The 21,459-nt window shown below is 45.0% G+C and overlaps 3 protein-coding genes across 5 annotated transcripts; 2 read left to right on the forward strand and 1 right to left on the reverse strand.

Annotated features, from left to right (window-relative positions):
- Positions 1 to 473: 473 nt before the first annotated feature.
- rhoab (ras homolog gene family, member Ab) lies at positions 474 to 5,868 on the forward strand. 3 transcript variants are annotated; one of them, XM_083675627.1, is made up of 5 exons: positions 474 to 599; positions 2,239 to 2,399; positions 3,860 to 3,980; positions 4,358 to 4,488; positions 4,955 to 5,868. In XM_083675627.1, exons 2-5 carry the CDS (start codon positions 2,244 to 2,246, stop codon positions 5,126 to 5,128), a joined length of 582 nt encoding a protein of 193 aa, XP_083531753.1. In that variant the 5' UTR covers positions 474 to 599; positions 2,239 to 2,243; the 3' UTR covers positions 5,129 to 5,868. The 3 variants fall into 3 exon arrangements, with proteins under 3 accessions (XP_083531753.1, XP_083531754.1, XP_083531755.1); XM_083675628.1 differs by having other exon boundaries at positions 527 to 599; positions 2,242 to 2,399; XM_083675629.1 differs by lacking the exon at positions 474 to 599 and adding an exon at positions 925 to 946 and having other exon boundaries at positions 2,242 to 2,399.
- A 2,789-nt stretch (positions 5,869 to 8,657) lies between these two features.
- gss (glutathione synthetase) lies at positions 8,658 to 17,815 on the reverse strand. The gene is made up of 13 exons (XM_083675068.1): positions 17,680 to 17,815; positions 17,253 to 17,397; positions 13,884 to 14,029; positions 13,407 to 13,482; positions 13,122 to 13,261; positions 12,251 to 12,367; positions 11,767 to 11,847; positions 11,361 to 11,438; positions 11,109 to 11,175; positions 10,420 to 10,614; positions 10,196 to 10,277; positions 9,794 to 9,983; positions 8,658 to 9,418 (listed from the first exon to the last, which is right to left on the reverse strand). The coding sequence occupies exons 2-13, from the start codon at positions 17,385 to 17,387 to the stop codon at positions 9,295 to 9,297; spliced, it is 1,431 nt and encodes a 476-aa protein (XP_083531194.1). The 5' UTR covers positions 17,388 to 17,397; positions 17,680 to 17,815; the 3' UTR covers positions 8,658 to 9,294.
- A 971-nt stretch (positions 17,816 to 18,786) lies between these two features.
- Positions 18,787 to 20,819, forward strand: LOC310807801 (U8 snoRNA-decapping enzyme). Its single transcript, XM_083674405.1, has 5 exons — positions 18,787 to 18,847; positions 19,129 to 19,260; positions 19,352 to 19,392; positions 19,655 to 19,913; positions 20,224 to 20,819. The coding sequence occupies exons 2-5, from the start codon at positions 19,129 to 19,131 to the stop codon at positions 20,473 to 20,475; spliced, it is 684 nt and encodes a 227-aa protein (XP_083530531.1). The 5' UTR covers positions 18,787 to 18,847; the 3' UTR covers positions 20,476 to 20,819.
- Positions 20,820 to 21,459: the final 640 nt, after the last annotated feature.

The following is a 21,459-nucleotide window of genomic DNA, read 5'->3' on the forward strand; positions in this document are numbered from 1 at the left end:
TCGGTGTGTCACCCAAATACGTCAGTAGATGGCGCAGTAGATGCGTCAGTAGATTGCCACCCCCCTCCCACACACACACACACACACAATTCTGTTACATAGATTAAAGTAACAATTTTTACATTTTACATTTATGGCATTTAGCAGACACCTTCATCCAAAGCGACGTACAACAAAAGTAGCAAAAGTAACAGCTTTGCTAGGGGAGGCTTCCATTAAGTTGTTGATCGCAACTCATTTAAAAATAATACCTGGTATGCTTTTTGAGATACATTTTGTGTGATTAAACTATGTAGGTCACACATACAATACAATGTATGCAATTAAAGACAAGCACATGCGCTGAAAATAAATAATAAATCGACCTAGCCATTCTATTAATGGGTGAAAAAGAAAAAAAAATGCTCATCGAAACCAGCACTCTGATGTACACAACGTGCCCGCGCAGGCGTGGCTCACGCTCGCTCCCGACACCCCTCCCCCTACCTACTAGCTCTTCGCGCGTTCACGCGGGGTAATTCATTGTATCGGATTGAAACGGGTGTTATCGGCGAAGCAACTCAGCCCTGGAAAACGACTGCTAGCTACCTAAACAACAGGTAAAACTACTTTCCGATTAATTGTATCTTGATTATATCTTACAAGGAACACTTTTGTCTCGGTACATCGGAGAATCGGCTGTTCTAAAGTTGCCCAACAACAGTGGAGGTCTCTCGTTAGCCAAGTTAGCTTTTCTCTCTTCGCCGAGAGTGGAGAGCGACCTCAATACCGCTTCCGCACTCAGCACAACTAGCTAGCGCGCTAGTCTCCGGTGGAAAAGTAGCTCATTGTTTTATCCTGGACGGGGGGGAAACGCATCATTTGTCCAATTGATCTGATTATTATTGGTATGATAATCGGGCTGCTGTTGAAAGCGCCTTTGTCCTCGGCAACATCCTGTTGAAACGTAAGCTCCAGTGATTTGAATCAAACCGGCTGTCAGTTTTTCTGTCGGTAGCTACCGTTAGCGCTGTCGGTTGTCTGTCCTGCCGCTAGCTACGTACTAGAATGCGTCGTTGTGTGCGGCATTCAGATCGCAACAAATCCAGCCTATAATCGACAGTCCGTATTTTTTATGTATCAAGACCTTCACATGTGTAACACGGCCAGAGATGTGGCTTTACTTCATTGTCTTGATTCGGCTAAATGAGACAAGGACTAATGTTATCACATTGTCATGTATGGTTACTTCTTTGCTGGCCTGTCGGTTACTAAAGGCCAGGCGTTCGGTTTCTATTTCAGAAAAGTAGCCAAACTATTGAGAGGTACACACAATGCTATTCTTCGGTCGTGTTTGGAGATTGACTTCCAAAGTGATCGGACAGTGTTTTGCTGGGTTGCTTGCTGGCTAACTAGTTCGTTGGTAAATGGGGCCGCCCCTATAGACTGCGGACAACAGCCATCTGTTGCAGCCTTGACGCCATCTTACTGAACAGTTGCATGACCCACCCTATACCGAGATGGATAAAAAAATCCCTCAAATTGAGTGTCTGACCATCTTGACAGTCTAGAAGGCTCCGTCGATAAGCGGGCAGATGCTTGACGTTTGATGCCGTGATGGCAGGATGTCTGAATGATTTCGTTGTTTTTGTTGTGTTGAACTTCGCAGTACTGTTTCAGACACGTCGCATCCTGTGACATTGACGCTTAGCAATCAATCGTGTATCATAGTCGGGCTGGGGGGATCGTCCTGACATTTGACGTCTTGTTTACCTGCAAATCTAGTCACCGAATGTCACGGACAGGATATTTACATGGCCACATATATTAGGACATTTGTTGAACATAGGTCTTACAGGCAGGGAATAGTTATTAATAAGGGCATGTTTCTGCCTTCCTCCACACCTGCCGTTTCTTGATCATCATTGTTGTTAGCAAGTTGGGTTTTGTAACCTCTTAGTTATTGCCTACGCAATCCGGGGATAGTCGGGTCAAGTCCTTAGTATGTCCCTACGGACCGTTTTTTCTCCCTAGTAAGCCTCTGAACCATTCAAACAGGTCTTACTTTGCCCATTAAAGTATGAGAGGTGTCTATACAATATCCCCATGGGGGGGGGGGGGGGGGCATACACAGCAGCCAGCATGTAGGCCTAGGTTAAACCAACCGGTTGAGATTGTAGACCTAGCATAGGTCTCTTGTCTTGTCTGTGTGTTTCTCCATGTGTCTCATACCCCCCCCTCTCTCTCTCTCCATCCCAGCAGGTATGGCAGCGATCCGTAAGAAGCTGGTGATCGTGGGCGATGGCGCCTGCGGGAAGACCTGCCTCCTCATCGTCTTCAGCAAAGACCAGTTCCCCGAGGTCTACGTACCCACCGTGTTTGAGAACTACGTGGCCGACATCGAGGTCGACAGCAAACAGGTAACTGACACGCGTCCACGTAAAGACAAACAAACAAACAGACACACACACACACAGCTTTACTTTGCAAGTGCTTGCTAGCCCAGGATGTGGTCTAGGCTCATCTGTGTCAGGTAAACTAGCCCTGTAGGGTGTAAACCTTTTGACTGCGGTGTTGTTCTATTACGGTACGACTTCAATAGCCATAGCCCCAGTGATGATGCTGGTACGGTATTGACTAGTGCTAATTGTTTATTGGTAAGTCTATATAGTGCTGGTTGGTGCTGCATGACACCCCTTGTCCAGTAGCCTATAGGAACGGATCAGGAAGGATGTGCTGCTGAATGATCTCTAGTCTGAAAACCCTGCTGGTTCTTCATCACAGGACCTAGGGTCTTGTTCAGTAGGCACTTAGGCCTAACAGGAGAAGATGGTGTGAAACAGTACCACAATACCTGGATATGTCCCACAATACCTGGATATGTCCAATCAGAAGTAGGCCAACCATTTCGATACCCTGTTCCAGATGAACACAGCCCAATATGTGGGTTATAAACTCGGGTGCCCTGGCCTCAATACTGACTGACTGGGAATCTGGGACCTCTAGCCTAGTTTTCTCTTGGCTCAATGAGTTGTGCCCCTCTCTGCAAAGTTCTTAGGCCTACATCATGTGTCACACTTTTAGAAATGTCTTGCTCCAATTTGCTTTCCCTATTTAGCCCACACGCCCTCCTGTTGGTGGTGGGATTTGTCTGTTTGATTTTCTTTTTCTTTTTCTGAAACTCTGTTTCAGATTCGCTTTTGAATGCGTCGGCCGTGAATGTCACAAGGAGGAAATGTCAGGTTATGTTGCCTCACGAGGAGTGGCTGAATCAAAAATAATCGAATATCAAAGCATGACCGTGTCTCTCTGCTGTCACCTGCGATGCCGAAACGTAGCGATAGAATACGTCTCCGTCCGCCGTTATGCGAGGCGTCGCGGAGTTCAGTCTAAACATAGTCGCGGTCTTTCACCGGTCTCTGTGGGTGTGTGTGTGGGCGGGGGTCGACATAAAGCCGCTATAGTGTGTGTCCCCCGCGTTTGACGGAATCAATACGCGCTGTACGTTTCACATGGACCCGCGGTCTGAAGTGGCTCTGTTGCCAGGCGTGGCTGATCGAGAGTTCGACAGCTAACCTACTCTGGCCATTTGAGGTTGGCGTCACGGCGCCTCCCCGGTTTTATGTAGAGCAAGAACAAGGACCTCAATGGAAACGAGTCCGGAGGCTTTGGGATTTTTAATCATCGCTAATTGTCCGCGTGTGTTGTTGTTGTTGTAGTCCTGTGGCTGAGGCGACTCTTGTACTTTAAAATTAGTCCAATAAAGTGATTCATTTAATGTGTTCTATATATATAATGTGTGTTGTGGTTGTGTATGTGTGATGTTATTGAGTGTGTGTGTGAGTGTGGGCTGACTAACAGTGGTTGTGTTGTCTGCTAGGTGGAGCTGGCTCTGTGGGATACAGCTGGGCAGGAGGACTACGACAGGCTCCGGCCTCTCTCCTACCCCGACACTGACGTCATCCTCATGTGCTTCTCCATTGACAGCCCAGACAGCTTGGGTGAGCTCACACACTCTTAACACAAACACACACACACACCTTAACACAAACAAACACACGCACACACACACGCTTAACACAAACACACGCACACACACTTGTGCTGTTTTTGCCGTCGTAGGCAAACTGTCATAGGTCATCCCCACACAGTTCTCCTTTTTATGTCTGGCTTGTGTGTGTGTGAGTGTGTGTGTGTGTGTGTGTGTGTAGGTGGCTTGTTCAGCCATTTTGACCACACACACACAGAGAGGACAGCTCTACTTTTTCCCCCTTCTTGCCAGTACACATCACCCCTTACCAAACCAAGCTGCCGGGTCAAATGTAGTGTTTGTGCGCGCGCCTCCTGTCTGACCTCTGACCCGTTGCTCCCTGTGCAGAGAACATTCCAGAGAAGTGGACCCCCGAGGTCAAGCACTTCTGCCCCAACGTTCCCATCATCCTCGTGGGCAACAAGAAGGACCTGCGTAACGATGAACACACACGTCGTGAGCTTGCCAAGATGAAACAGGTATGTAGACCCACACACACAGATTTGATATGGGAAAAGGTCATATTGGTATTGGCTACCGATCTCAATGCACACTTAGGAGAGGAAGAGTAGAGAATTCCACTCCACACAAACTCTTAAAGGTGTTTAGCGGGCGGGTTAAATAGTTTTAGTTTGATTTTCACCTTTATTTATACATAGGCTTAAAAACGATCTTAAAACAATCTTATTTACAACAACGACCTGCCTGGATCTGCCCCTCCCTGCCTGTCATGTGGCCTGTGTGTTGGTTGTCCTGCCTGTCATGTGGCCTGTGTGTTGGTTGTCCTTCCTGACAGTCTGTATTGGTTGTCCTTCCTGTCATGTGGCCTGTGTATTGGTTGTCCTGACAGTCCTTGTGTTGGTTGTCCTTCCTGGTTGTCCTGACAGTCTGTGTGTTGGTTGTCCTTCCTGGTTGTCCTGACAATCTGTGCACTTGTCCCTGCAGGAGCCAGTGAAGCCAGAGGAGGCGCGGGACATGGCCAACAGGATCGGAGCGTTTGGCTACATGGAGTGTTCCGCCAAGTCGAAGGACGGCGTGCGGGAAGTGTTTGAGATGGCCACCAGAGCGGCGCTACAAGCCCGGAGGGGGAAGAAAAGTAATAAATGTCTGCTGCTGTAGACCGCATGACAGGACTCTGCCCCTGGGCCTTGGAAACCATGGGGCTCTTGGCCAGTGCGTGGACGGATGAAGGGGGGGTCGGAGAAGCCCCCGTTTACATCAAACCCTCGACCGGACCGACATCCTCCCATCACACCCGCCCACTGGCCGGAGGCGCTCGTCTCCTCGCTTTGGGAGAGAGAATCCCAGAACCTAGTTTTTTTTTTTTTTTTGGTTGTATTTTTTCTTTTTTTTTTACTCATTTTATTTTAAAAATGTCATGGATTACATTTATTATCAGTATTTAAATTTGGGAGGTGGGGGGAAAATGAAAGGGGGGGGGGGACTGCTTTTTGTTTTAAACGCTTTACCTGAATTTGTGATATCATCATTACCGTCGACGCTCACCCTGCCAAATGCTGTAGTCTGGCGGTCAAGGGAGGGGTCTGGAGTTCGGCCTGGACCCCATTGGCTGGCTTTTTCTGTTTGTTTGTAAACACAAACAGGGCTGAGAAACTGCTTTAAATTGTAATCTCCTGTTATGTACAAAAAAAACTCTTTTTTTTTTCTCTTTTTTTTTTAGTTTTTGGATGTGAAACCGTAAAGATAAGTGTTTAAACAAATAAACAGGAAAAACATGCTGTATGCAAGTCTGTAAATATGAAACGTGGGTATATGCATTATGTACACACGTACATGACTGGAAACTGTATTTGTAAACTAGCCTTGGTTACTTGTGTAATAAATTACTTTCTATAACACACATTTCCTTTCATTGTGTTTTGGGTATTTGGGGGGGGGGGTCTACCTTATTCCAATAAATTGTAGAGTGGGGTGTGTACTTTGAAATGGTGGGCTAACAAAGACTAGGAAGACAAGGTAAGACCATGGTGTGTTGAGGAGAGGAGAGGGGCGTTGTTTTGAGCTGACTGTGGAAGAGGAACTGGGCAGTAAGGTTCAGACTAAATTGTACACAAGGCTGGAGGTTGTGGAGTGATGGCCTTTGTTATGGTCGTAGACATAAACCACGCTTTTTCCTGTTCTAATCATATTGTCAGAGGGGTTGGTAGTTGCCTGATTTGAAACAAACGGGCAGTTTAACAAGTGAGGAAAGCGTGGCTTATTTCTACGTTTAGGCGATTCGTGGCGTTTCATTTAGTTTCTCAGACAAGCCAAATGAACAAACCTAGGCCGAAACTGGAACTTATAACATAAGAGAATACAACAGACGTGCTATTGACGCAGCAAGAATCAGACACAGTTGCAGTTAAAAAGGAAGGAAACCCGTCACCGAGCCCCCACCCACGGTCGGTTACACCCGAACACCCATCTCGTGAAAGGACGACGGATTGCACAGCGTCGCTGTTTCTTGTGCAAGGCTGGAGAGGAGCGGAGCGGGTGACTGGGACTGCCAGGCCCCTGCGTGCCTCTCCGCTGAGCGAGCCCGCCGCGCTGTAACGCACAGCTGAGTCAAACTGCAGCTTTATATACCGGGCTATTTTTAGCACCGACGAGTGATGTTATTTTTAACCAATATGAGCTCATCGTTTCTGAACCGCCCAATGACAGACAGAGGGAATGAGCGAGGAGGCGGGTTACACAACGGGAATCTGCAGTGACTGGCGAGGTCTCGCTCTCTCTACCCCCCCCTCTCTCTCTGTTTCGCTTTCTCTCTCTCTCTCTCTCTCTCTTTCTCTCTCTCTAACCGGCATTTAATTTATTTCCTACACGGATTGCCCTGGCGTGAATCATAGGCGCCGAAAGTTATTGGATTCCCAGAGACACGCCGCGCCCTTCACACGTTTTCTGTTTGAACTTTAGAAATGATACTTAGACTGTGGAACAATCTGACTGCAGTGGAAGACACCCCAAAACTGTCAAGAAATGACTCACTCAAGAGCCACCGCACCTTCCAAAAATATACCCAATTGACCTACTTCAGTCCTCCCTCTGCACCTCACAATATTAACATTATGTTCGCTTGTTAACATACAACACTGCTAGTCACACTGCAACAGATATCTCCATATCTGCTGCATCTCTTCAAAGCCAATGTTCGCACACTCTACTCCAGTCTCTATCATTCCCAAATCCCCGGCCTTAAACATCTGTCTCCCCTCCCAAATGATCAGGGGAAATCATTACCCTTTCTCTATACCTGACAGGTTCACCTATTCCCGCGCGCACTCCGTTCTGTAGGCTGGCAGGCTATCAATAGGTCAGGTGTGACTGTTCGTAAAAGACGCACGGGGTTAGTTAGGTTAGATCAACAAAGAAGTCCCGCGTAGCTGACTGATCAGGGGATCGTATTCTGGTGAATGTGAGCAGGGCGTAGGACTATAGGAGCTTTAGGGGTGACCCAGTTGATTTTGAAACGACCCGCGGACCCAGCCCGGCTGTCCACCTGCACAGTCAAGACCTGTAGAGAAGTCTAGATGTCCAAGTGGGGATCAGTTTAATGTGCTATTTGCCAAGCACTCATTTAGATCAGGGTGTATCATAGCCTACCATTATTATATGCACATTGTCTGTCTCACATTATGATGGATTAGATGCTAAGCCAATATGATGAAGGCTCCATCTAAAGCCCTAACAGGCTGCGTCCGTCATATCGGCTGTCCCTTATCAGAGGAACGACGACAGTGTTTAGGATAGGGGCTAGTGGGGTTGAGCTGAGAGTAGGGGCTAGGGGGGTTTAGGCTGAGGGTAGGGGCTAGGGGGGTTTAGGCTGAGGGTAGGGGCTAGGTGGGTTTCGGTTGAGGGTTGGGGCGATGTTTTCCTATATACTCGTCTTACAGCGACACCCTTTGGTGTGTGTTGTTACTACGCATTTGCAATAATGGAAATTTAGGTGAAAGAGAGGTTTGCCTATTATACACCCACAATTGCCATCAAAGGGCAGCACAATCAACTATTACTCTAATGCACCGATAAACTTGGAATACTTTTCTACGGAAGTCTATTAGTGCCAAACAAAACATTTAATGAGAAAACATAAGTGTCCATTGTTATGGTATTAGGCGAGTTGTAAGAAGATGTGTATCAAGTTAACTCGTGCTTTATTAGACTGTCCAGAAGAACACGAACACACACACACACACACACACACACACACACACACACACACCTCCTACCAGTAGGGTAAGCTATTGCACCAACAACATATTTCAAAATCAGGCATGGTTGATTACAATCATACATTTAAAGGTCCAGTATGTAACATTCAAGCTTTCTAATGGTTGTGTTGACTATGTTTAATCTGCAGCAATCAGGGAATGAGATCCCTTGAACTAAATATTTCATTTACAAATGCAGTTTTGGTCCCACAAAAGCACTTTCTAAAATGGAGTGTCCTACCTGACACTCGGTTTCTATGTTGTTACTGCCAGGGAGGTTCTAGGGGTTCTAGCTAATCAGACACTGCAAGTCCATTTCAGGGGTTTATATTATTATTAGGGAGGATGTTGTTGTTTGGAACTTCAAACAGAGGTGGCAGATTTCCGACAAACTAACGCCCTGCTCCTTTAAATGAATACAGAAATTCAAAAGGGCCTGTAATAAACCATTTATTACTGATATTCCAAACATACCTTTAAAACACTGACAGACAATCTCTCTCTCTCTCTCTGTATACATATATATTTATGCCATTAATATTTACTCTACTGATACTAACCGTTAAGACTTCCCTGATAAGGTAACTTGATACCTTTGACATATCATACTTGTTTTTTCGAGTTCCATCAAGATTAAATCGTATGAGGTTCGATCCTCTCTTTGATTGTACAATATCTCTAGAAAGATATTACAGATAATCTACAGACTTTTGGTCTCAAATAATCATAGCACATTGATTTCATGGATGTGTTCTATTCCAGACTACAGAGCAATGACACAGAATGCATTTCCTCAGTTACATCACTGCAAAACTTCACAGCATCCACAGGCATGTTTTCTTAGTCTTTCTCCCATATCTGGTTGATTTGAGATTCACCCAAAAACTATATGAGCATACACAATCATTCTTCAGTAAAAATGAAAAGTATAAAACCCCCCAAAAAAATTAAACATTTGATAGAGAGCAGCATTTCTCCATATGGTCAAAAGAAGTGCACTTGTGTTTTTTTTCTTTCTGGTGATCGTCCTCTTGTGCAGTTCCACTACGACCAACAGAGGGCGCAGTGTTGTCAGACGAGGAGAGGGTTGTCCAGCACTGCCACTCCTGCAGCCACGCCTCCATCCGAGTGTTCAGCACTCTTGGTCCTCAGTAGATGACCAACACACTCGTTCAGGATCATGTCTTTACCCTGCCTGTAGGGACGCACAAACACAGAGATGTCAGTAAACACACACAAAAAAAACACCTGGTAAAAACAGACTTGTTATCTGTACAACACCACCACCATCATGGATGAGCCATCAACCAAGCCTGACATTTTGCATGTACAACACAGGGGAGGCTGGTGGAAGTAGACATCGTGTTTGACATCATTCCTGACTCCATTCCATGCATTACAATGTTTGCCGATTTCTACCTCTAGAAGCCTCCCCTGGCTACAACAACATCATTTCAATAGGTAGTGGCACTGAAATCTGTGGAAAAATAGAATTTGTGTCATGATTTTTATGAATTACATTGATTATAAAGAAGGTTGTGAACAGGTAGGTTTGTGTACTGTACGTTACCTGACGTAGACCCCAAAGACGCCCAGCTCACTGAGGCAGGCGCTGAGTTGGAGCGGTGCGTCACGCCTCAGGAGGTAGTTGTGAAGGGGGCAGGGCTCGATCTTGTCCATCAGGATGTAGGCGGTCCTCTCTGAGCTCTCCTTCATGCCCTCCAGGACCTCACAGATCTCTGCTCCATAGATGTTGTTCCCTGAAAACACACCAAACCACACAAAAGGTTCAAATTCCTATATGTTATTTGTGTTATTATTTTGAGTTATTTTAAAATTCATTGTAAGAGCTTCCTATTTGTTGTGATATTCTCCCGAAAGTGGGAAACTCGGGTATCATCTTTGTACAACGAGTTAACGAGTTTCACACTAGTTTCGAGCGCATATAAAACGACCCACTGGGACCTCTTACCCCCGCCTTCCCTCTGTGGCTTCAGGACAAACTGGTCTGGTTTTGCTAAAGCCATAGCCACAGTCTTGTCGCCCTCTGGCCCCTATTGTGAACAAACAATGACATGGATATGAATGAGGAAAATAACACACTTTTTACAAAGACGTTACAATAAATGAAAGAGGTACTTTACAAAACCATTTTCAGGAGGTTGACAAACAGGCAAGGCGCTGTTGTTCTCTCACCATGTCCAGTGTATAGAGCCCAGTGAAGGTGTCCCGGATCTGGGCCACAACCTGGGGTTGGCCAGGGAAGAACCTCTCCAGAACCCCAGGTCTGGCCAGCTCCTGCTGGACCTTCTTGGTGCCGGCCAGGTGGGTGCTGATGTCTGGACACTTCACAGCCAGAGAGCGCTCCATCATCAGACGGGCCTCCCAGCTCTGTATTGCACACACGCACACACAGACAGACACAGACACGCAGATGCAGACACACACACACACAGACAGACACACAATATTCATGAGATTAAGAAAATCCCGAAAGCTAAGCAAGTGACTTTCATCTTTACGAAACTGGGCAGCATTAACATGAATACTCAATAGCTATGACTGAAATCAAAGGGAAACCAAGCTGGTTGAACCATAGTACAGTTAATTTCCATCCTGATTGGTGAGGCTGTAAGACAGTGATCCTCATTCCTGGTCCTGGAGAGCTGCAGTACTGCAGGCTTTGGTCCCAGCTCAGCAGTAATACACCTGATTCAGCTCATCAAGGTTTTGAAGATCCGTTGATTAGTTCAATCAGGTGTGATAGCACTAACAAACACCTGGACCCATCACAGCTCTCCAGAACCAGGATGGGGTATCACATATACAGCTTCTAGAACCTCAGGTAGCTCTCAGAGAAGAGGTCAACCAATGTGTGTTCAGACCTGTTCATTGTAGTTCTGTGGCATGTACCCATTCCGGAAATACACTACTGCAACCTCCTGTCCATTTCTGAAAGAAGAAAATGAGACAACATTGGGAATGATATGAAATGTAATCATGTATCTCTGTAAAGGACATTATCAGGTTAATTAAAATATTAAAATGGCATGTTTAAATTAGTAAACAATTATTAAGAATAAAAAATACACTAAGTGGGCAAATAAACATTACTTTTGTCTGAGACACAAACTTACACAAACAGCCTCTTGTCCTGATCCAGGGATCCAGTCTTACACACATCTTCAAAACGCCTTCGTACAACAGGAACATTTCTAAACACAAGCAGAAAATACACAAGAAATAATCTAGGTTGAATTGAATCATCTTGAAGGTTTCATACTGTACATCGCAGAGAAATCAGTCAGTATCATACCAATTAAGATTATACCAAATTATTATGAGTAACTGTTTATTTGAGTAGGGACAGACGCAATAAAACTGACACATTGAAATGAACAACAGTTAGATTGCACCATAACACGTTAGCTTGCGCTGATTTACTGTTCCCATCCTAGAGAGACATTCAATTATTTAATTCAATGATAGTGCCAGACTCAATTACAGTACTTGGCAGACCACCATGAGATCTCAACACCTTACCTTTTCCATAGCTCGTTTTCCACATATCGATGGTCGTAGATGTTTCTCTGGACATCTTCAACCAGGAACATTACGACCGCCCTGTAATGACAGTGCATAGGCCACTTCAACCCAACCCACATTCTGTTACTAATAAAGGCAAAATTATTCCAAATTTTCATAGATTTATAGTCAATCTAGAACTATCTGTAGCTTTTAAACCAGTGATGCTTTGAATCCTGGTTCTGGAGAGCCGCAGTGAGTCCAGGTTTTTGTCCTAGCCTAGTGCTATCACACCTGATTGAACTAATCACCTAATATCCCAAAGTCTTGATGAACTGAATCAGGTGCGTCACTGCTGAGCTGGGACAAAAATATGTAGTACTCTCCAGGACCAGACGATCACTGTGTTAAACTTTCATTCAGCTGTCCGTTTTGTACAAACTGGCTAAACAACTAATGCCTCAAGGTGACCACTTGGAGACACTAACAGTGTCATCCTCACCTATCAGAGCCGTAGAGCTCCCAGGCCTTAGCCAACCCCCTGGCCAGACCTTCGGAGGGGTTGTTGTCCAAGATACGCTGGCTCTCCTCCAACCGCCCGGCCACTCTCAGGATGTGTCTAATGATGGGAGACACAGGAATTGGACAACATCATTCACAAGGGATACATTCTAAGGCACAGAAAGACAACGGTACGTTTGCAGAAATCGTATCCAAATTGGCTCCGATCTATAACGATTTTCTCACTAGTCATCACGTTAAATAAACAGTGTCTTCTCTCAACCTGAGTGAATTCAAATGTCAACAGAAGATCTAAGGGGCTTTTACACACGCCAGCTCTAACCTGAATGGCACAAACTGCTTCAAGCGCGCAGAATAAGGCTCCACACAACGGGGGACCGTGCCTTTTCCTCCCACGCACTGCGTCTTTGGAACTCTCTTCCTGACAATCTAAGGGCTGTTCAGACTGTTGGGTCTTTCAAAGCAGGCCTTAAGACTCATCTTTGTCGGCTGGCCTACCCTTCCTTCTAGACTTCGATTGCTGCTTTTATGATATGGTTATATATATATATATATTTTTGCTTCTGTTATTTTTTTATTTTATCTGTTAAAATGTATCTGTTAACATTTTAATTGTATCTGTTTCTATTTTTAGCATTTATTTTATGCACCTTTCATTTCTTATATAATAAAAAGCGCTTTATAAATGTAATCAATTATTATTATTATTATTATTATTATTATTATTATTATACTGGCTGTTAACTGTTACAGCAAATATGGTGGATAACTAACCAGGCCAGCATAGCTCAGCTTGACTCGGCTCGGTTTAGCTCGGTTTAGCTCCATCGTGTGAAAGTTGGTGCACGTACCGGTGGACATCTGGCGTGCGTGAAGAGAGACCGCCGAAACTGGCCGCGATGGTGTTGATCTCGATCTGCTTCAGGGAAGCCCTGCCGTCCCCACCCTGGTCCAGCATGTAGTCAGAGCGGTTCAGCCCCACAGCTATGGACTGAAGAGAAGCATACAGACATGAGTGATGAAACGGTCTTTGATCTCACCTCATACTGGCTGCGAGTGTAGAACAAAATGGCAGGACTCCAAATTTTCGCGGTGACTCAGTGCTGTCGTGTTGTGCCATAAAAGAAACATCCTACCTGGGGCCTTCCCTCCTGTAAGACGTGCCTGTGGATGTTGAATAACCTCCCAGTGAAATCATCCACTTCAATGGTGCTGTGAAGATAAATGGTAATAACACACATTCTTAATTGGAATAGAAAATCAATAACGTTGACTTTTTTTTAAACTGTTCCAATAAAAGGTTTAATTTCAATTCATCTACATAAATGCAATAATGGGTAGGAGAACACACTAGTACTAGTCACGCAGCATGGCTGTGATCACCAAATCCCTTCCCAGGCTGCCTAGCTATTCAGTATTTCATTAGCACCTTATGTGATGGTAGACGCTAAGTGCTATCCTTGGGAGGACCCTAACCTGAACCCTATCCCTAACCTAACTCTGACCTAACCATGACCCTAACCGTTTTAAATCTCAACTTCAATGGTGTGACATCAGGGTCGGGTCGTCCCAAGCATCCCACTTAGCTTATCGACCCGTATATGATCCTCTACCTGGCTAGAGCCTCCTCCAGGAAATTAGAGTCCTGGCTGATCTTGTCCACCAGTAGGTTGTAGTGTGTTTGCACTGCCAGAGCCTGGAGGAAGATAGCTTTGGGCACCGGTGAGGGAAACAGTGTAAATGGAGCATAGGTGACCACCTGAAACCAAACACAAGTACAAACACACTTTTATGACATCAAACTCAAAATCTACTAGGAATATCTCCAACAAGACTGAGATATTGAACATCTTGAAGAACCCGAACTGCATCTCCTGTCTTTGCCTGCTCTGTTCTGTAACACTTTGAGATGTTGCTGGGTAAAAAAAAACATGAATACTGTATGCTGAAAAACATTTTCAGCATCCCTAGTGCCCAGTGACACAGAATAAATTCCCACCAATCCAGTCAGGAAACACAGACTCAAAGGAGACAAATTCCTGGCATGGCTGGGCATTCCACACGCCTGCCTGAACACCGTCACCAGGTCCAAATGGCTGACCTGCTGTTCATCTCTCACTTGTTGTTCATCTGAACTACACTACACCACCCAGGCTAGTCAGAGTCGCGGATCAGCACTTTACAAGTGGCGGATTTCACTTCTCACTGTTTGCTGTGCTGTGTACTTCCCTATATCCCCCTGAGTGGTGTGGGTGACCTATTAAGTAATGGGACACTGAAGCCTTTGTTCTTCTTTTGGCTCTATACTCCAGAAGTTTGGAATTGAAATCAAACAATTACTGAATTGGCAACAGGTGTTTCTGGTTAGAGAGTTGTTTCTGGTTCGTCAGATGAGCTGTCAATGTGTTACCTTTGAGGTCTGCTATTGCTGTCTGTCAACATGACAGCCAAAGAAGTGTCAATGAAAGTCAAGGAAGCTATTATTAGACTGGAACAACTATCGGAAACATAACCAACCAAAACCTTAGGCTTGGCAAAATCAACAGTTTTATATATAAAAAAATAAAACAAAAAACGTCTACAGTGGATGACTGAAGAATGTTCACTATAATTAAGAAACCCCCCAAAACAACTGTCCCACAGATCAGGAACACTCTCCAGGAGGTATCCATGATTGTGTCAGAGACTACCATCTGCACAATACGTCACCAACCCAACTACAGAGGCTTCACTGCAAGGTGCAAACCACTAGTTATCCTCAAAAGGATGGACAGGTTACAGTTCACAAAAATGTACCTAAAATGCCTGCAGAGGTCTGGAAAAAGGTATTGTGGACAGATAAGACATATTATCATGTACATTGCAAGAGGTGATTGCAAGAGGAAAGTTTGGATTTGCCCAAGATTTAGACCACCATGGTGGAGGGAGTGTTATGGCTTGGGCATAAAGCTGCCAGTGGAACTGGATAACTTTCCTTTTATGCTTGATTTGAGGACAGTGATATAGTGCTCCCCATTACAGCTCCTGTTACTAGCAAGGACTGTGTGCTTTCACTTACTGAGGCTGATAAGGTGCATAAGGTGTGTAAGCGAGTCGACATCAGCAAAGCGGCTGGCCCAGATACCATCCCGGGCCGGGTACTCAGAACAGATACCATCCCGGGCCGGGTACTCAGAACAGATACCATCCCTGGCCCAGATACCATCCCGGGCCGGGTACTCAGAACAGATACCATCCCTGGCCCAGATACCATCCCGGGCCGGGTACTCAGAACAGATACCATCCCGGGCCGGGTACTCAGAACAGACGCAGACCAAGTGGCGGGTGTCTTCACAGACATATTCAACATGTCCTTGTCCCAATCTGTAATCCCCACCTGCTTCAAGGCAGCACCACTATCCTTCCAGTCCCAAAGAAGTCCATGGCTACCTGTCCTAATGACTAATGCCCGGTGGCTCTCACGTCAGTCAAAATGAAGTGCTTTGAGAGGTTAGTTAAATCCCATATAAATTCCTCTCTACCTGCAACACTAGACCCCTCCAATTTGCATATTGACCCAGTAGATCTACTGATGACCTGACGCCGCCACCCCCCCTCCCCCATTGCACTCTGCACTTTACACTCACTTACTCCCTTTACTGCTGCTAGGAACATTCTGTATATTTTATTTTTGACTGTATTTAATGTTATTACTGTTGATGTTTATATTTTAGCTATTATCCTTATTACATTCTATTGTTGATGATTGATGTTGTAGAGCTGCTCTGCCTCAGGCATTTTGTTGCATTCTATACTTACTCAATGTAATGACAAATAAACAAGACTTGACTTGAGTACAAGCAAATGGCTCCAAATTCATTGGATAGTGTCATACAGTAAGACAATGACCCAAAACATACTGCCATAGCAACTAGGGGGGTTTTCAGCGCCAAAAAGTAGAAAGGTCTTGACTGGCCAAGTCAATCTTCAGATTTAAATCCAATTGAACATGCATTTCATTTCCTGATGTAGGCAAAAAGACCTCAAAACAAACAACAACTGAAGATGGCTGAGCATCACCAGAGAAGACACCCAGCGTCTGGTGGGGTCAATGGCTCGCAGACTTCAGGCAGTTACGACATGCAAAGGATTGTCGACTAAACACTAAACTTGGGTGCTTAATGTAGACATTACATGAATCTGTCCAATTACTTTTGGTGGGGGACTATGTATAAAAGTGTTGTGTTTCTAAATGGTGAAACCAACATGGTACAAAAATACCCTTAAATAAAAGCTTACAATATTTACTTTAACCTCATAGTAACTATTTGAGCCAACACAAGAAAATATGCTTCACTGTCCCATTACTTACAGAGGGCACTGTATGTTAGTGTGTCTAACCTTACTTTGCAACTTAAGTACTTTTTAAGTAATACACTTGTAACAGTGTTTGTCATGACTGCAGAGTCACTACCAATCTTCCGCCATAGATTGAAGACCCATCTCTTCAGGCTACATCTTAACGGTCCCTCCCAAAGACCTCTTCACCCCCACTACCCCCCTGTACAAGTTTCTCTCCTGTTAATATTTTAAAAAGTAATTCTTCCTTCTAGCATTGTGACTGCCAATGGTCCCTGGTCCTACCATAGATTACTTTATCTTATGATGACTGATGGATAGATGATTCACTTACTTATACAAATGTATTTGTTGTAAGTCGCTTTGGATAAAGGCATCTGCTAAATACCATAAATGTAAAAAATATAAATGTTCCTAGGGCTGCTGCTATGGCCAGACAAATTGGTAAGCATCTACAGCAACCCAATGCTCCTTCCCGTGTGTATTGTGAGCTCCATGTAATAAAACGTCTAGTTTTGGATCCCTCTTTGGTCTCCCGTATTGCCTCGTACCCAGGCGAAGCAACTGACTCTATCCTATCCAGTGAATAATCTGTAGCCTGTTACATATGCTGCTAGTCTGAAGTACACAATCAAATACTTCACCTCTGATGAGTTGGGCTCTTCTTTAGTCCGCATGAGAACTCCATGTAGGAGAGCGGAGTCTTTTGCTACGTCCATTAAATCCTTTATGAGTGCGGTGTTCATCAACACCTCCTTTGGTATCCCGTTAACAGCCATTGCAGTTCACCTGTGGGTGAAGTCAGTAGATAAATACTTAGGCACCGTAGCCGTGACTATGCAGTTGCTCAAGCACTAGCTAGCACCAGAGTTGGACTCATGTAGAGATCAGGATAGAAACAGTCATTTAGCCATTGTCCTCGTTGTTAAGTTGTGTTTCATGTGCCCTAGAGAAATTTTTTAGAGCAAACGAGTTCGATCGCTAAGTGGATAAACTGGTTGTTAGCTGTGTTAGCTAAACGCTCTGAACGTTACACACCATCACATGTTTGGACAAATGTGTCCCACCTACCCAAGACGAGCTATCAAGTTCTTCAGCAAATCTGCGATGATGAAGAAAAGCCAGAACTAAAATGTGTGATGATTGAATGAATTCTTCACCTCCAACACACACACACACATACACACTCAGGCTGCACTGTACGAATATGACGTAGCACGGGAAGTCATTGGATTCCCCCCTCAAGCTTGCGATTGGTTGGAGCTTTTCCTCAGTGTTGACATGAGCCAATCAGAGGAGGTGTGTTGTTTTTTCATGCTGTATTTCCAAAGCCCAGGTCTTTTTGTGACAGTGTAGAGTGAGTGCATCAATCTCTCTCATTAGACTTTGCTTATACCATCTCAAAGTAATTCCATAGGCTGTTTTTATTATTCACAGCTTTTGTTGTACTGTATGGAATTGCAAGAATATACTATTTTACTTGATCAGGATCCCCATGAGCTGCTGTACATGCAGCCTCTACTCCTAGGAGTTCAGCTTTTCAACTTTTGGTTTGAAATGTATTTAAGTCCAGTTTATTGTTAGTCACCCATTCTGATATACTGATTGTAACTCCTTGTCTCAGTGAGCCCACTGGCGGTAGGTGCTGACATGTGGAGTGTGGAATCATCAGCATACAGTACATAGTCAATCTAGCTTATTGTAAGACAAGTGGCAAATATTGGTACAAATATAGAAGAGTAACAGCCCAAGACAACTGCCCTGAGGGATACCTCACTGCACATAACTGTTGGGTTCTTTTGGATAAGTCACTCTCCACCCATGTGATGGCATTATCCACTTGTTTTGGCCAACCACCAGTCATCTAGGCTATATACTAGGCTAATAGTTAAAGAGAAAAAGAGAATATCACAGGGTTGCAGATCATTTATATTCATTGATATGAAATATTTGTGTGTATTTCTTAATTCTCAATCACACAACATTTTGAAACATAATCTGTGTCAATTCAGCACTTCAATCTTTATTCCTAATTTAATGGTATATTATATCAAAACGCTGTGTATGAATCATGATTATAAAAAGTGTTTCACTCCAACCCAGCAGGTGGCGGTATAGAGCCTTCTGTCGGTTACAGCTAACCCTTATGAGCCCCAAGCTTCCTGCTTGCTTGTGTGTGCAAGTTATGGTGGAGGCACACAAACTGGTGATCTCCAGAAAGGACTAGCAGAGATTGGTGGTGTGTATTGTGGTGTCTTGTCTGTGTCTGTGTCTGTGTCTTTGTCTGTGTCTTTGTCTGTGTCTGTGTCTGTGTCTGTGTCTGTGTCTGTGTGTCTGTGTCTGTGTGTCTGTGTCTGTGTGTCTGTGTCTGTGTCTGTGTCTGTGTCTGTGTCTGTGTGTTGTGTTGTGGACAAGCAGAAGCTGATGGCAAACTGGAGGCATTGGCTTGTGTATCTGATTTTCTCTCTCCCTCTGTGTGTGTGTGTGTGTGTGTGTGCATGCATGCGTGTCTTTGTGTAGATGGCCAGCGGACAGCTGTCCAGAGAGGAGGCATTGGCATGTTCGGGCTGCAGACATGCGTGTCACATGATGCTTTATGCAGACACACACGCTCAGCTGTTTGGAAAAGTTCCCATCAAACACATTATACTGGTGAGAGAGCTCTGTGTGCGTGTGCATGCGTGTGTGTGCGTGTGTGTGTGTGTGTGTGTGTGTGTGTAACTGTCTCTATATCTATCCTCAGATGCAGATGCGCTTTGATGGTCTTCTGGGTTTCCCTGGTGGGTGAGTGGGTCATAAAGAGTGACTAATTGCTCCAATCCTATATAGGGATGTATCCTATGGGTTAGGGGTTAGGGGTTAGGGTTAAGGTTAGGGTATAGAGCCTACAGTGTGTGACTGAAACTGTGTTTACGATATCGCCTATGAGGATTCTTGAAGGTATAAGTCTAGTAGATCATCGTTTGTGTGAGTGTGTTTATGTATGTGTGGGTGATTGACAGCTAAAGTACGATGGCTGTTATCTGACCTGACCTTTAACCCTCAGGCTAGTTAACCCTTCAGAGGAGTCGCTGGAAGCGGGGCTTAGCAGGGAATTGTGGGAAGAGCTGGGCGTGGAGCTCCCTGTGTCCGTGGAGGATCATGTGACATCTTGTCATGCCCCCTCTTCGTCGTCGTCTTCTTCCTCCTCCTCCTCCTCCTCCTCTCACCTCATCACTCACTTCTATGCTCAGAAGATGGGAGAGAAACAGCTCAGAGAGGTGGAGAAAGCGGCCGCCACCACGGCAACAGACCACGGCCAGGAGGTAGTGAGTGTGTGTGTCTGCGTGTGTGTGTGTGTCTGCGTGTGCGTGTGTGTCTGTGCATGTGTGTGTGTGTGTGTGTGTGTGTCTGCGTGTGTCTGCGTGTGTCTGCGTATGTGTGTGTATGTGTGTGTGTGCGTACTTTTTTTTTTATATATTTTTTTTATTTAGGCAGGGAGGGACTCTGTGCGTGTGCGCCTGTATGTGTGTTGGCTGATTTGATTTGTGATGGAAACCTCTGAAGGAAGTGGGCTGAAATTCAATTTCCTCCCCCTCTCTCTCTCTCTCTCCCTCTCTCTCTCTCTCTCTCTAGGTGATGGGGATGGTCAGAGTCCCTCTGTACACTCTGAAGGGAGGAAAAGGAGGGCTTCCCTCGTTCCTTTCACACTCGTTTATTGGGAACAGCCGGTCCCAGCTGTTGGACGCTCTGCTGCGCTTCAGCCTGGTCATCCCAGAGGAGTTACACAAAGCCCTCACACACTCTGTGACCCTGCACACACACACCTCTGAGGATCTACATGCTGCTGCCGTCAAACTCACAGAGGAGATGAGGAAACAGCCTTAATACACACACACACACACATGCATACAAACACTCACACAAACACACACACACACACATAAGCACACACACACATAAGCACACACACACACATAAGCACGCACACACACACACACACCCACTTGCACACACACACACACACACACACACACACATAAGCACGCACGTGCACACACACACACACACACACATGCATACAAACACACACACACATATAAGCACACACACACACCCACACCCACACATACACCCACACCCACACACACACCCACACACACACACACACACACATACAGGCCTCCAGAAAATGTTGTCAAAATATTGAATCATGAATCCTATTAAAGAGTGTTCATACGATCAGCACGTCGAACCTGAAGTTTCTCTTTCCCTTCTTTTACGAGGGACCAGCAGCCTGATTCTACCACGGGGATCATCAGGACCAGTAGCCTGTGTGTGGGATTTGTGTTGTCAGGTGATTGCCCAAAGCAAATACATAGCTATGTCACACATCATGTGATTATCAACAAACACCCCCCTCTCAAAACCATTTTGCTTCCCTTTGGCTCGAAAGGGGGGGGGGGGGAGGTACTCTCTGCCTTATTTGGTATCACAAGGCACCTTTGGGCAACATTTCAGAATAGCCAGACAAGGTTTCCTTGAATACAATGGCAAGTTTGGAATACCTTGAACTGGAAACCGGTGATTCAAGATCTATGCTTCATTTTGAGAGTGGGAGTCATTTGTCACTTTTCTCAGACTTATCTTCATTTTTCTACGTCTTAGCAGCTTGATACAGCACAGCTTCAGATGCGAAGTTGATGTTAAACCTAGCCCTTGAAACAGGGTCTCAGATCTGATACACAACAGATGTCTACATATATACATACCCGTTGAGCCCCAGGTTTCATTCATTACTGATTCTTGCATATTTCCCTAGTTGTGATGTGTTACAGACAGATGCATCAGACATGTTTTTCAGTTCTTTTC

The sequence above is a fragment of the Argentina silus genome, assembly GCF_951799395.1.
Source record: "Argentina silus genome assembly, chromosome: 8".
Taxonomy (NCBI): domain Eukaryota; kingdom Metazoa; phylum Chordata; class Actinopteri; order Argentiniformes; family Argentinidae; genus Argentina; species Argentina silus.

What these genes read in the sequence shown, in the direction of transcription:
- gss (XM_083675068.1), bottom strand. Translation starts at nt 17,387, where the DNA reads ATGGCTGTTAACGGGATACCAAAGGAGGTGTTGATGAACACCGCACTC. An exon ending in AAGAGCCCAACTCATCAGAG is followed by an intron (nt 14,030 to 17,252) that starts GTGAAGTATTTG and finishes GTTTGGTTTCAG; the next exon opens with GTGGTCACCTATGCTCCATT. An exon ending in GTCTTTGGGGTCTACGTCAG is followed by an intron (nt 9,419 to 9,793) that starts GTAACGTACAGT and finishes GCGTCCCTACAG; the next exon opens with GCAGGGTAAAGACATGATCC.
- rhoab (XM_083675627.1), top strand. Translation starts at nt 2,244, where the DNA reads ATGGCAGCGATCCGTAAGAAGCTGGTGATCGTGGGCGATGGCGCCTGC. An exon ending in TGACAGCCCAGACAGCTTGG is followed by an intron (nt 3,981 to 4,357) that starts GTGAGCTCACAC and finishes CTCCCTGTGCAG; the next exon opens with AGAACATTCCAGAGAAGTGG. An exon ending in AGCTTGCCAAGATGAAACAG is followed by an intron (nt 4,489 to 4,954) that starts GTATGTAGACCC and finishes TTGTCCCTGCAG; the next exon opens with GAGCCAGTGAAGCCAGAGGA.
- LOC310807801 (XM_083674405.1), top strand. Translation starts at nt 19,129, where the DNA reads ATGGCCAGCGGACAGCTGTCCAGAGAGGAGGCATTGGCATGTTCGGGC. An exon ending in CCATCAAACACATTATACTG is followed by an intron (nt 19,261 to 19,351) that starts GTGAGAGAGCTC and finishes ATCTATCCTCAG; the next exon opens with ATGCAGATGCGCTTTGATGG. An exon ending in CAACAGACCACGGCCAGGAG is followed by an intron (nt 19,914 to 20,223) that starts GTAGTGAGTGTG and finishes CTCTCTCTCTAG; the next exon opens with GTGATGGGGATGGTCAGAGT.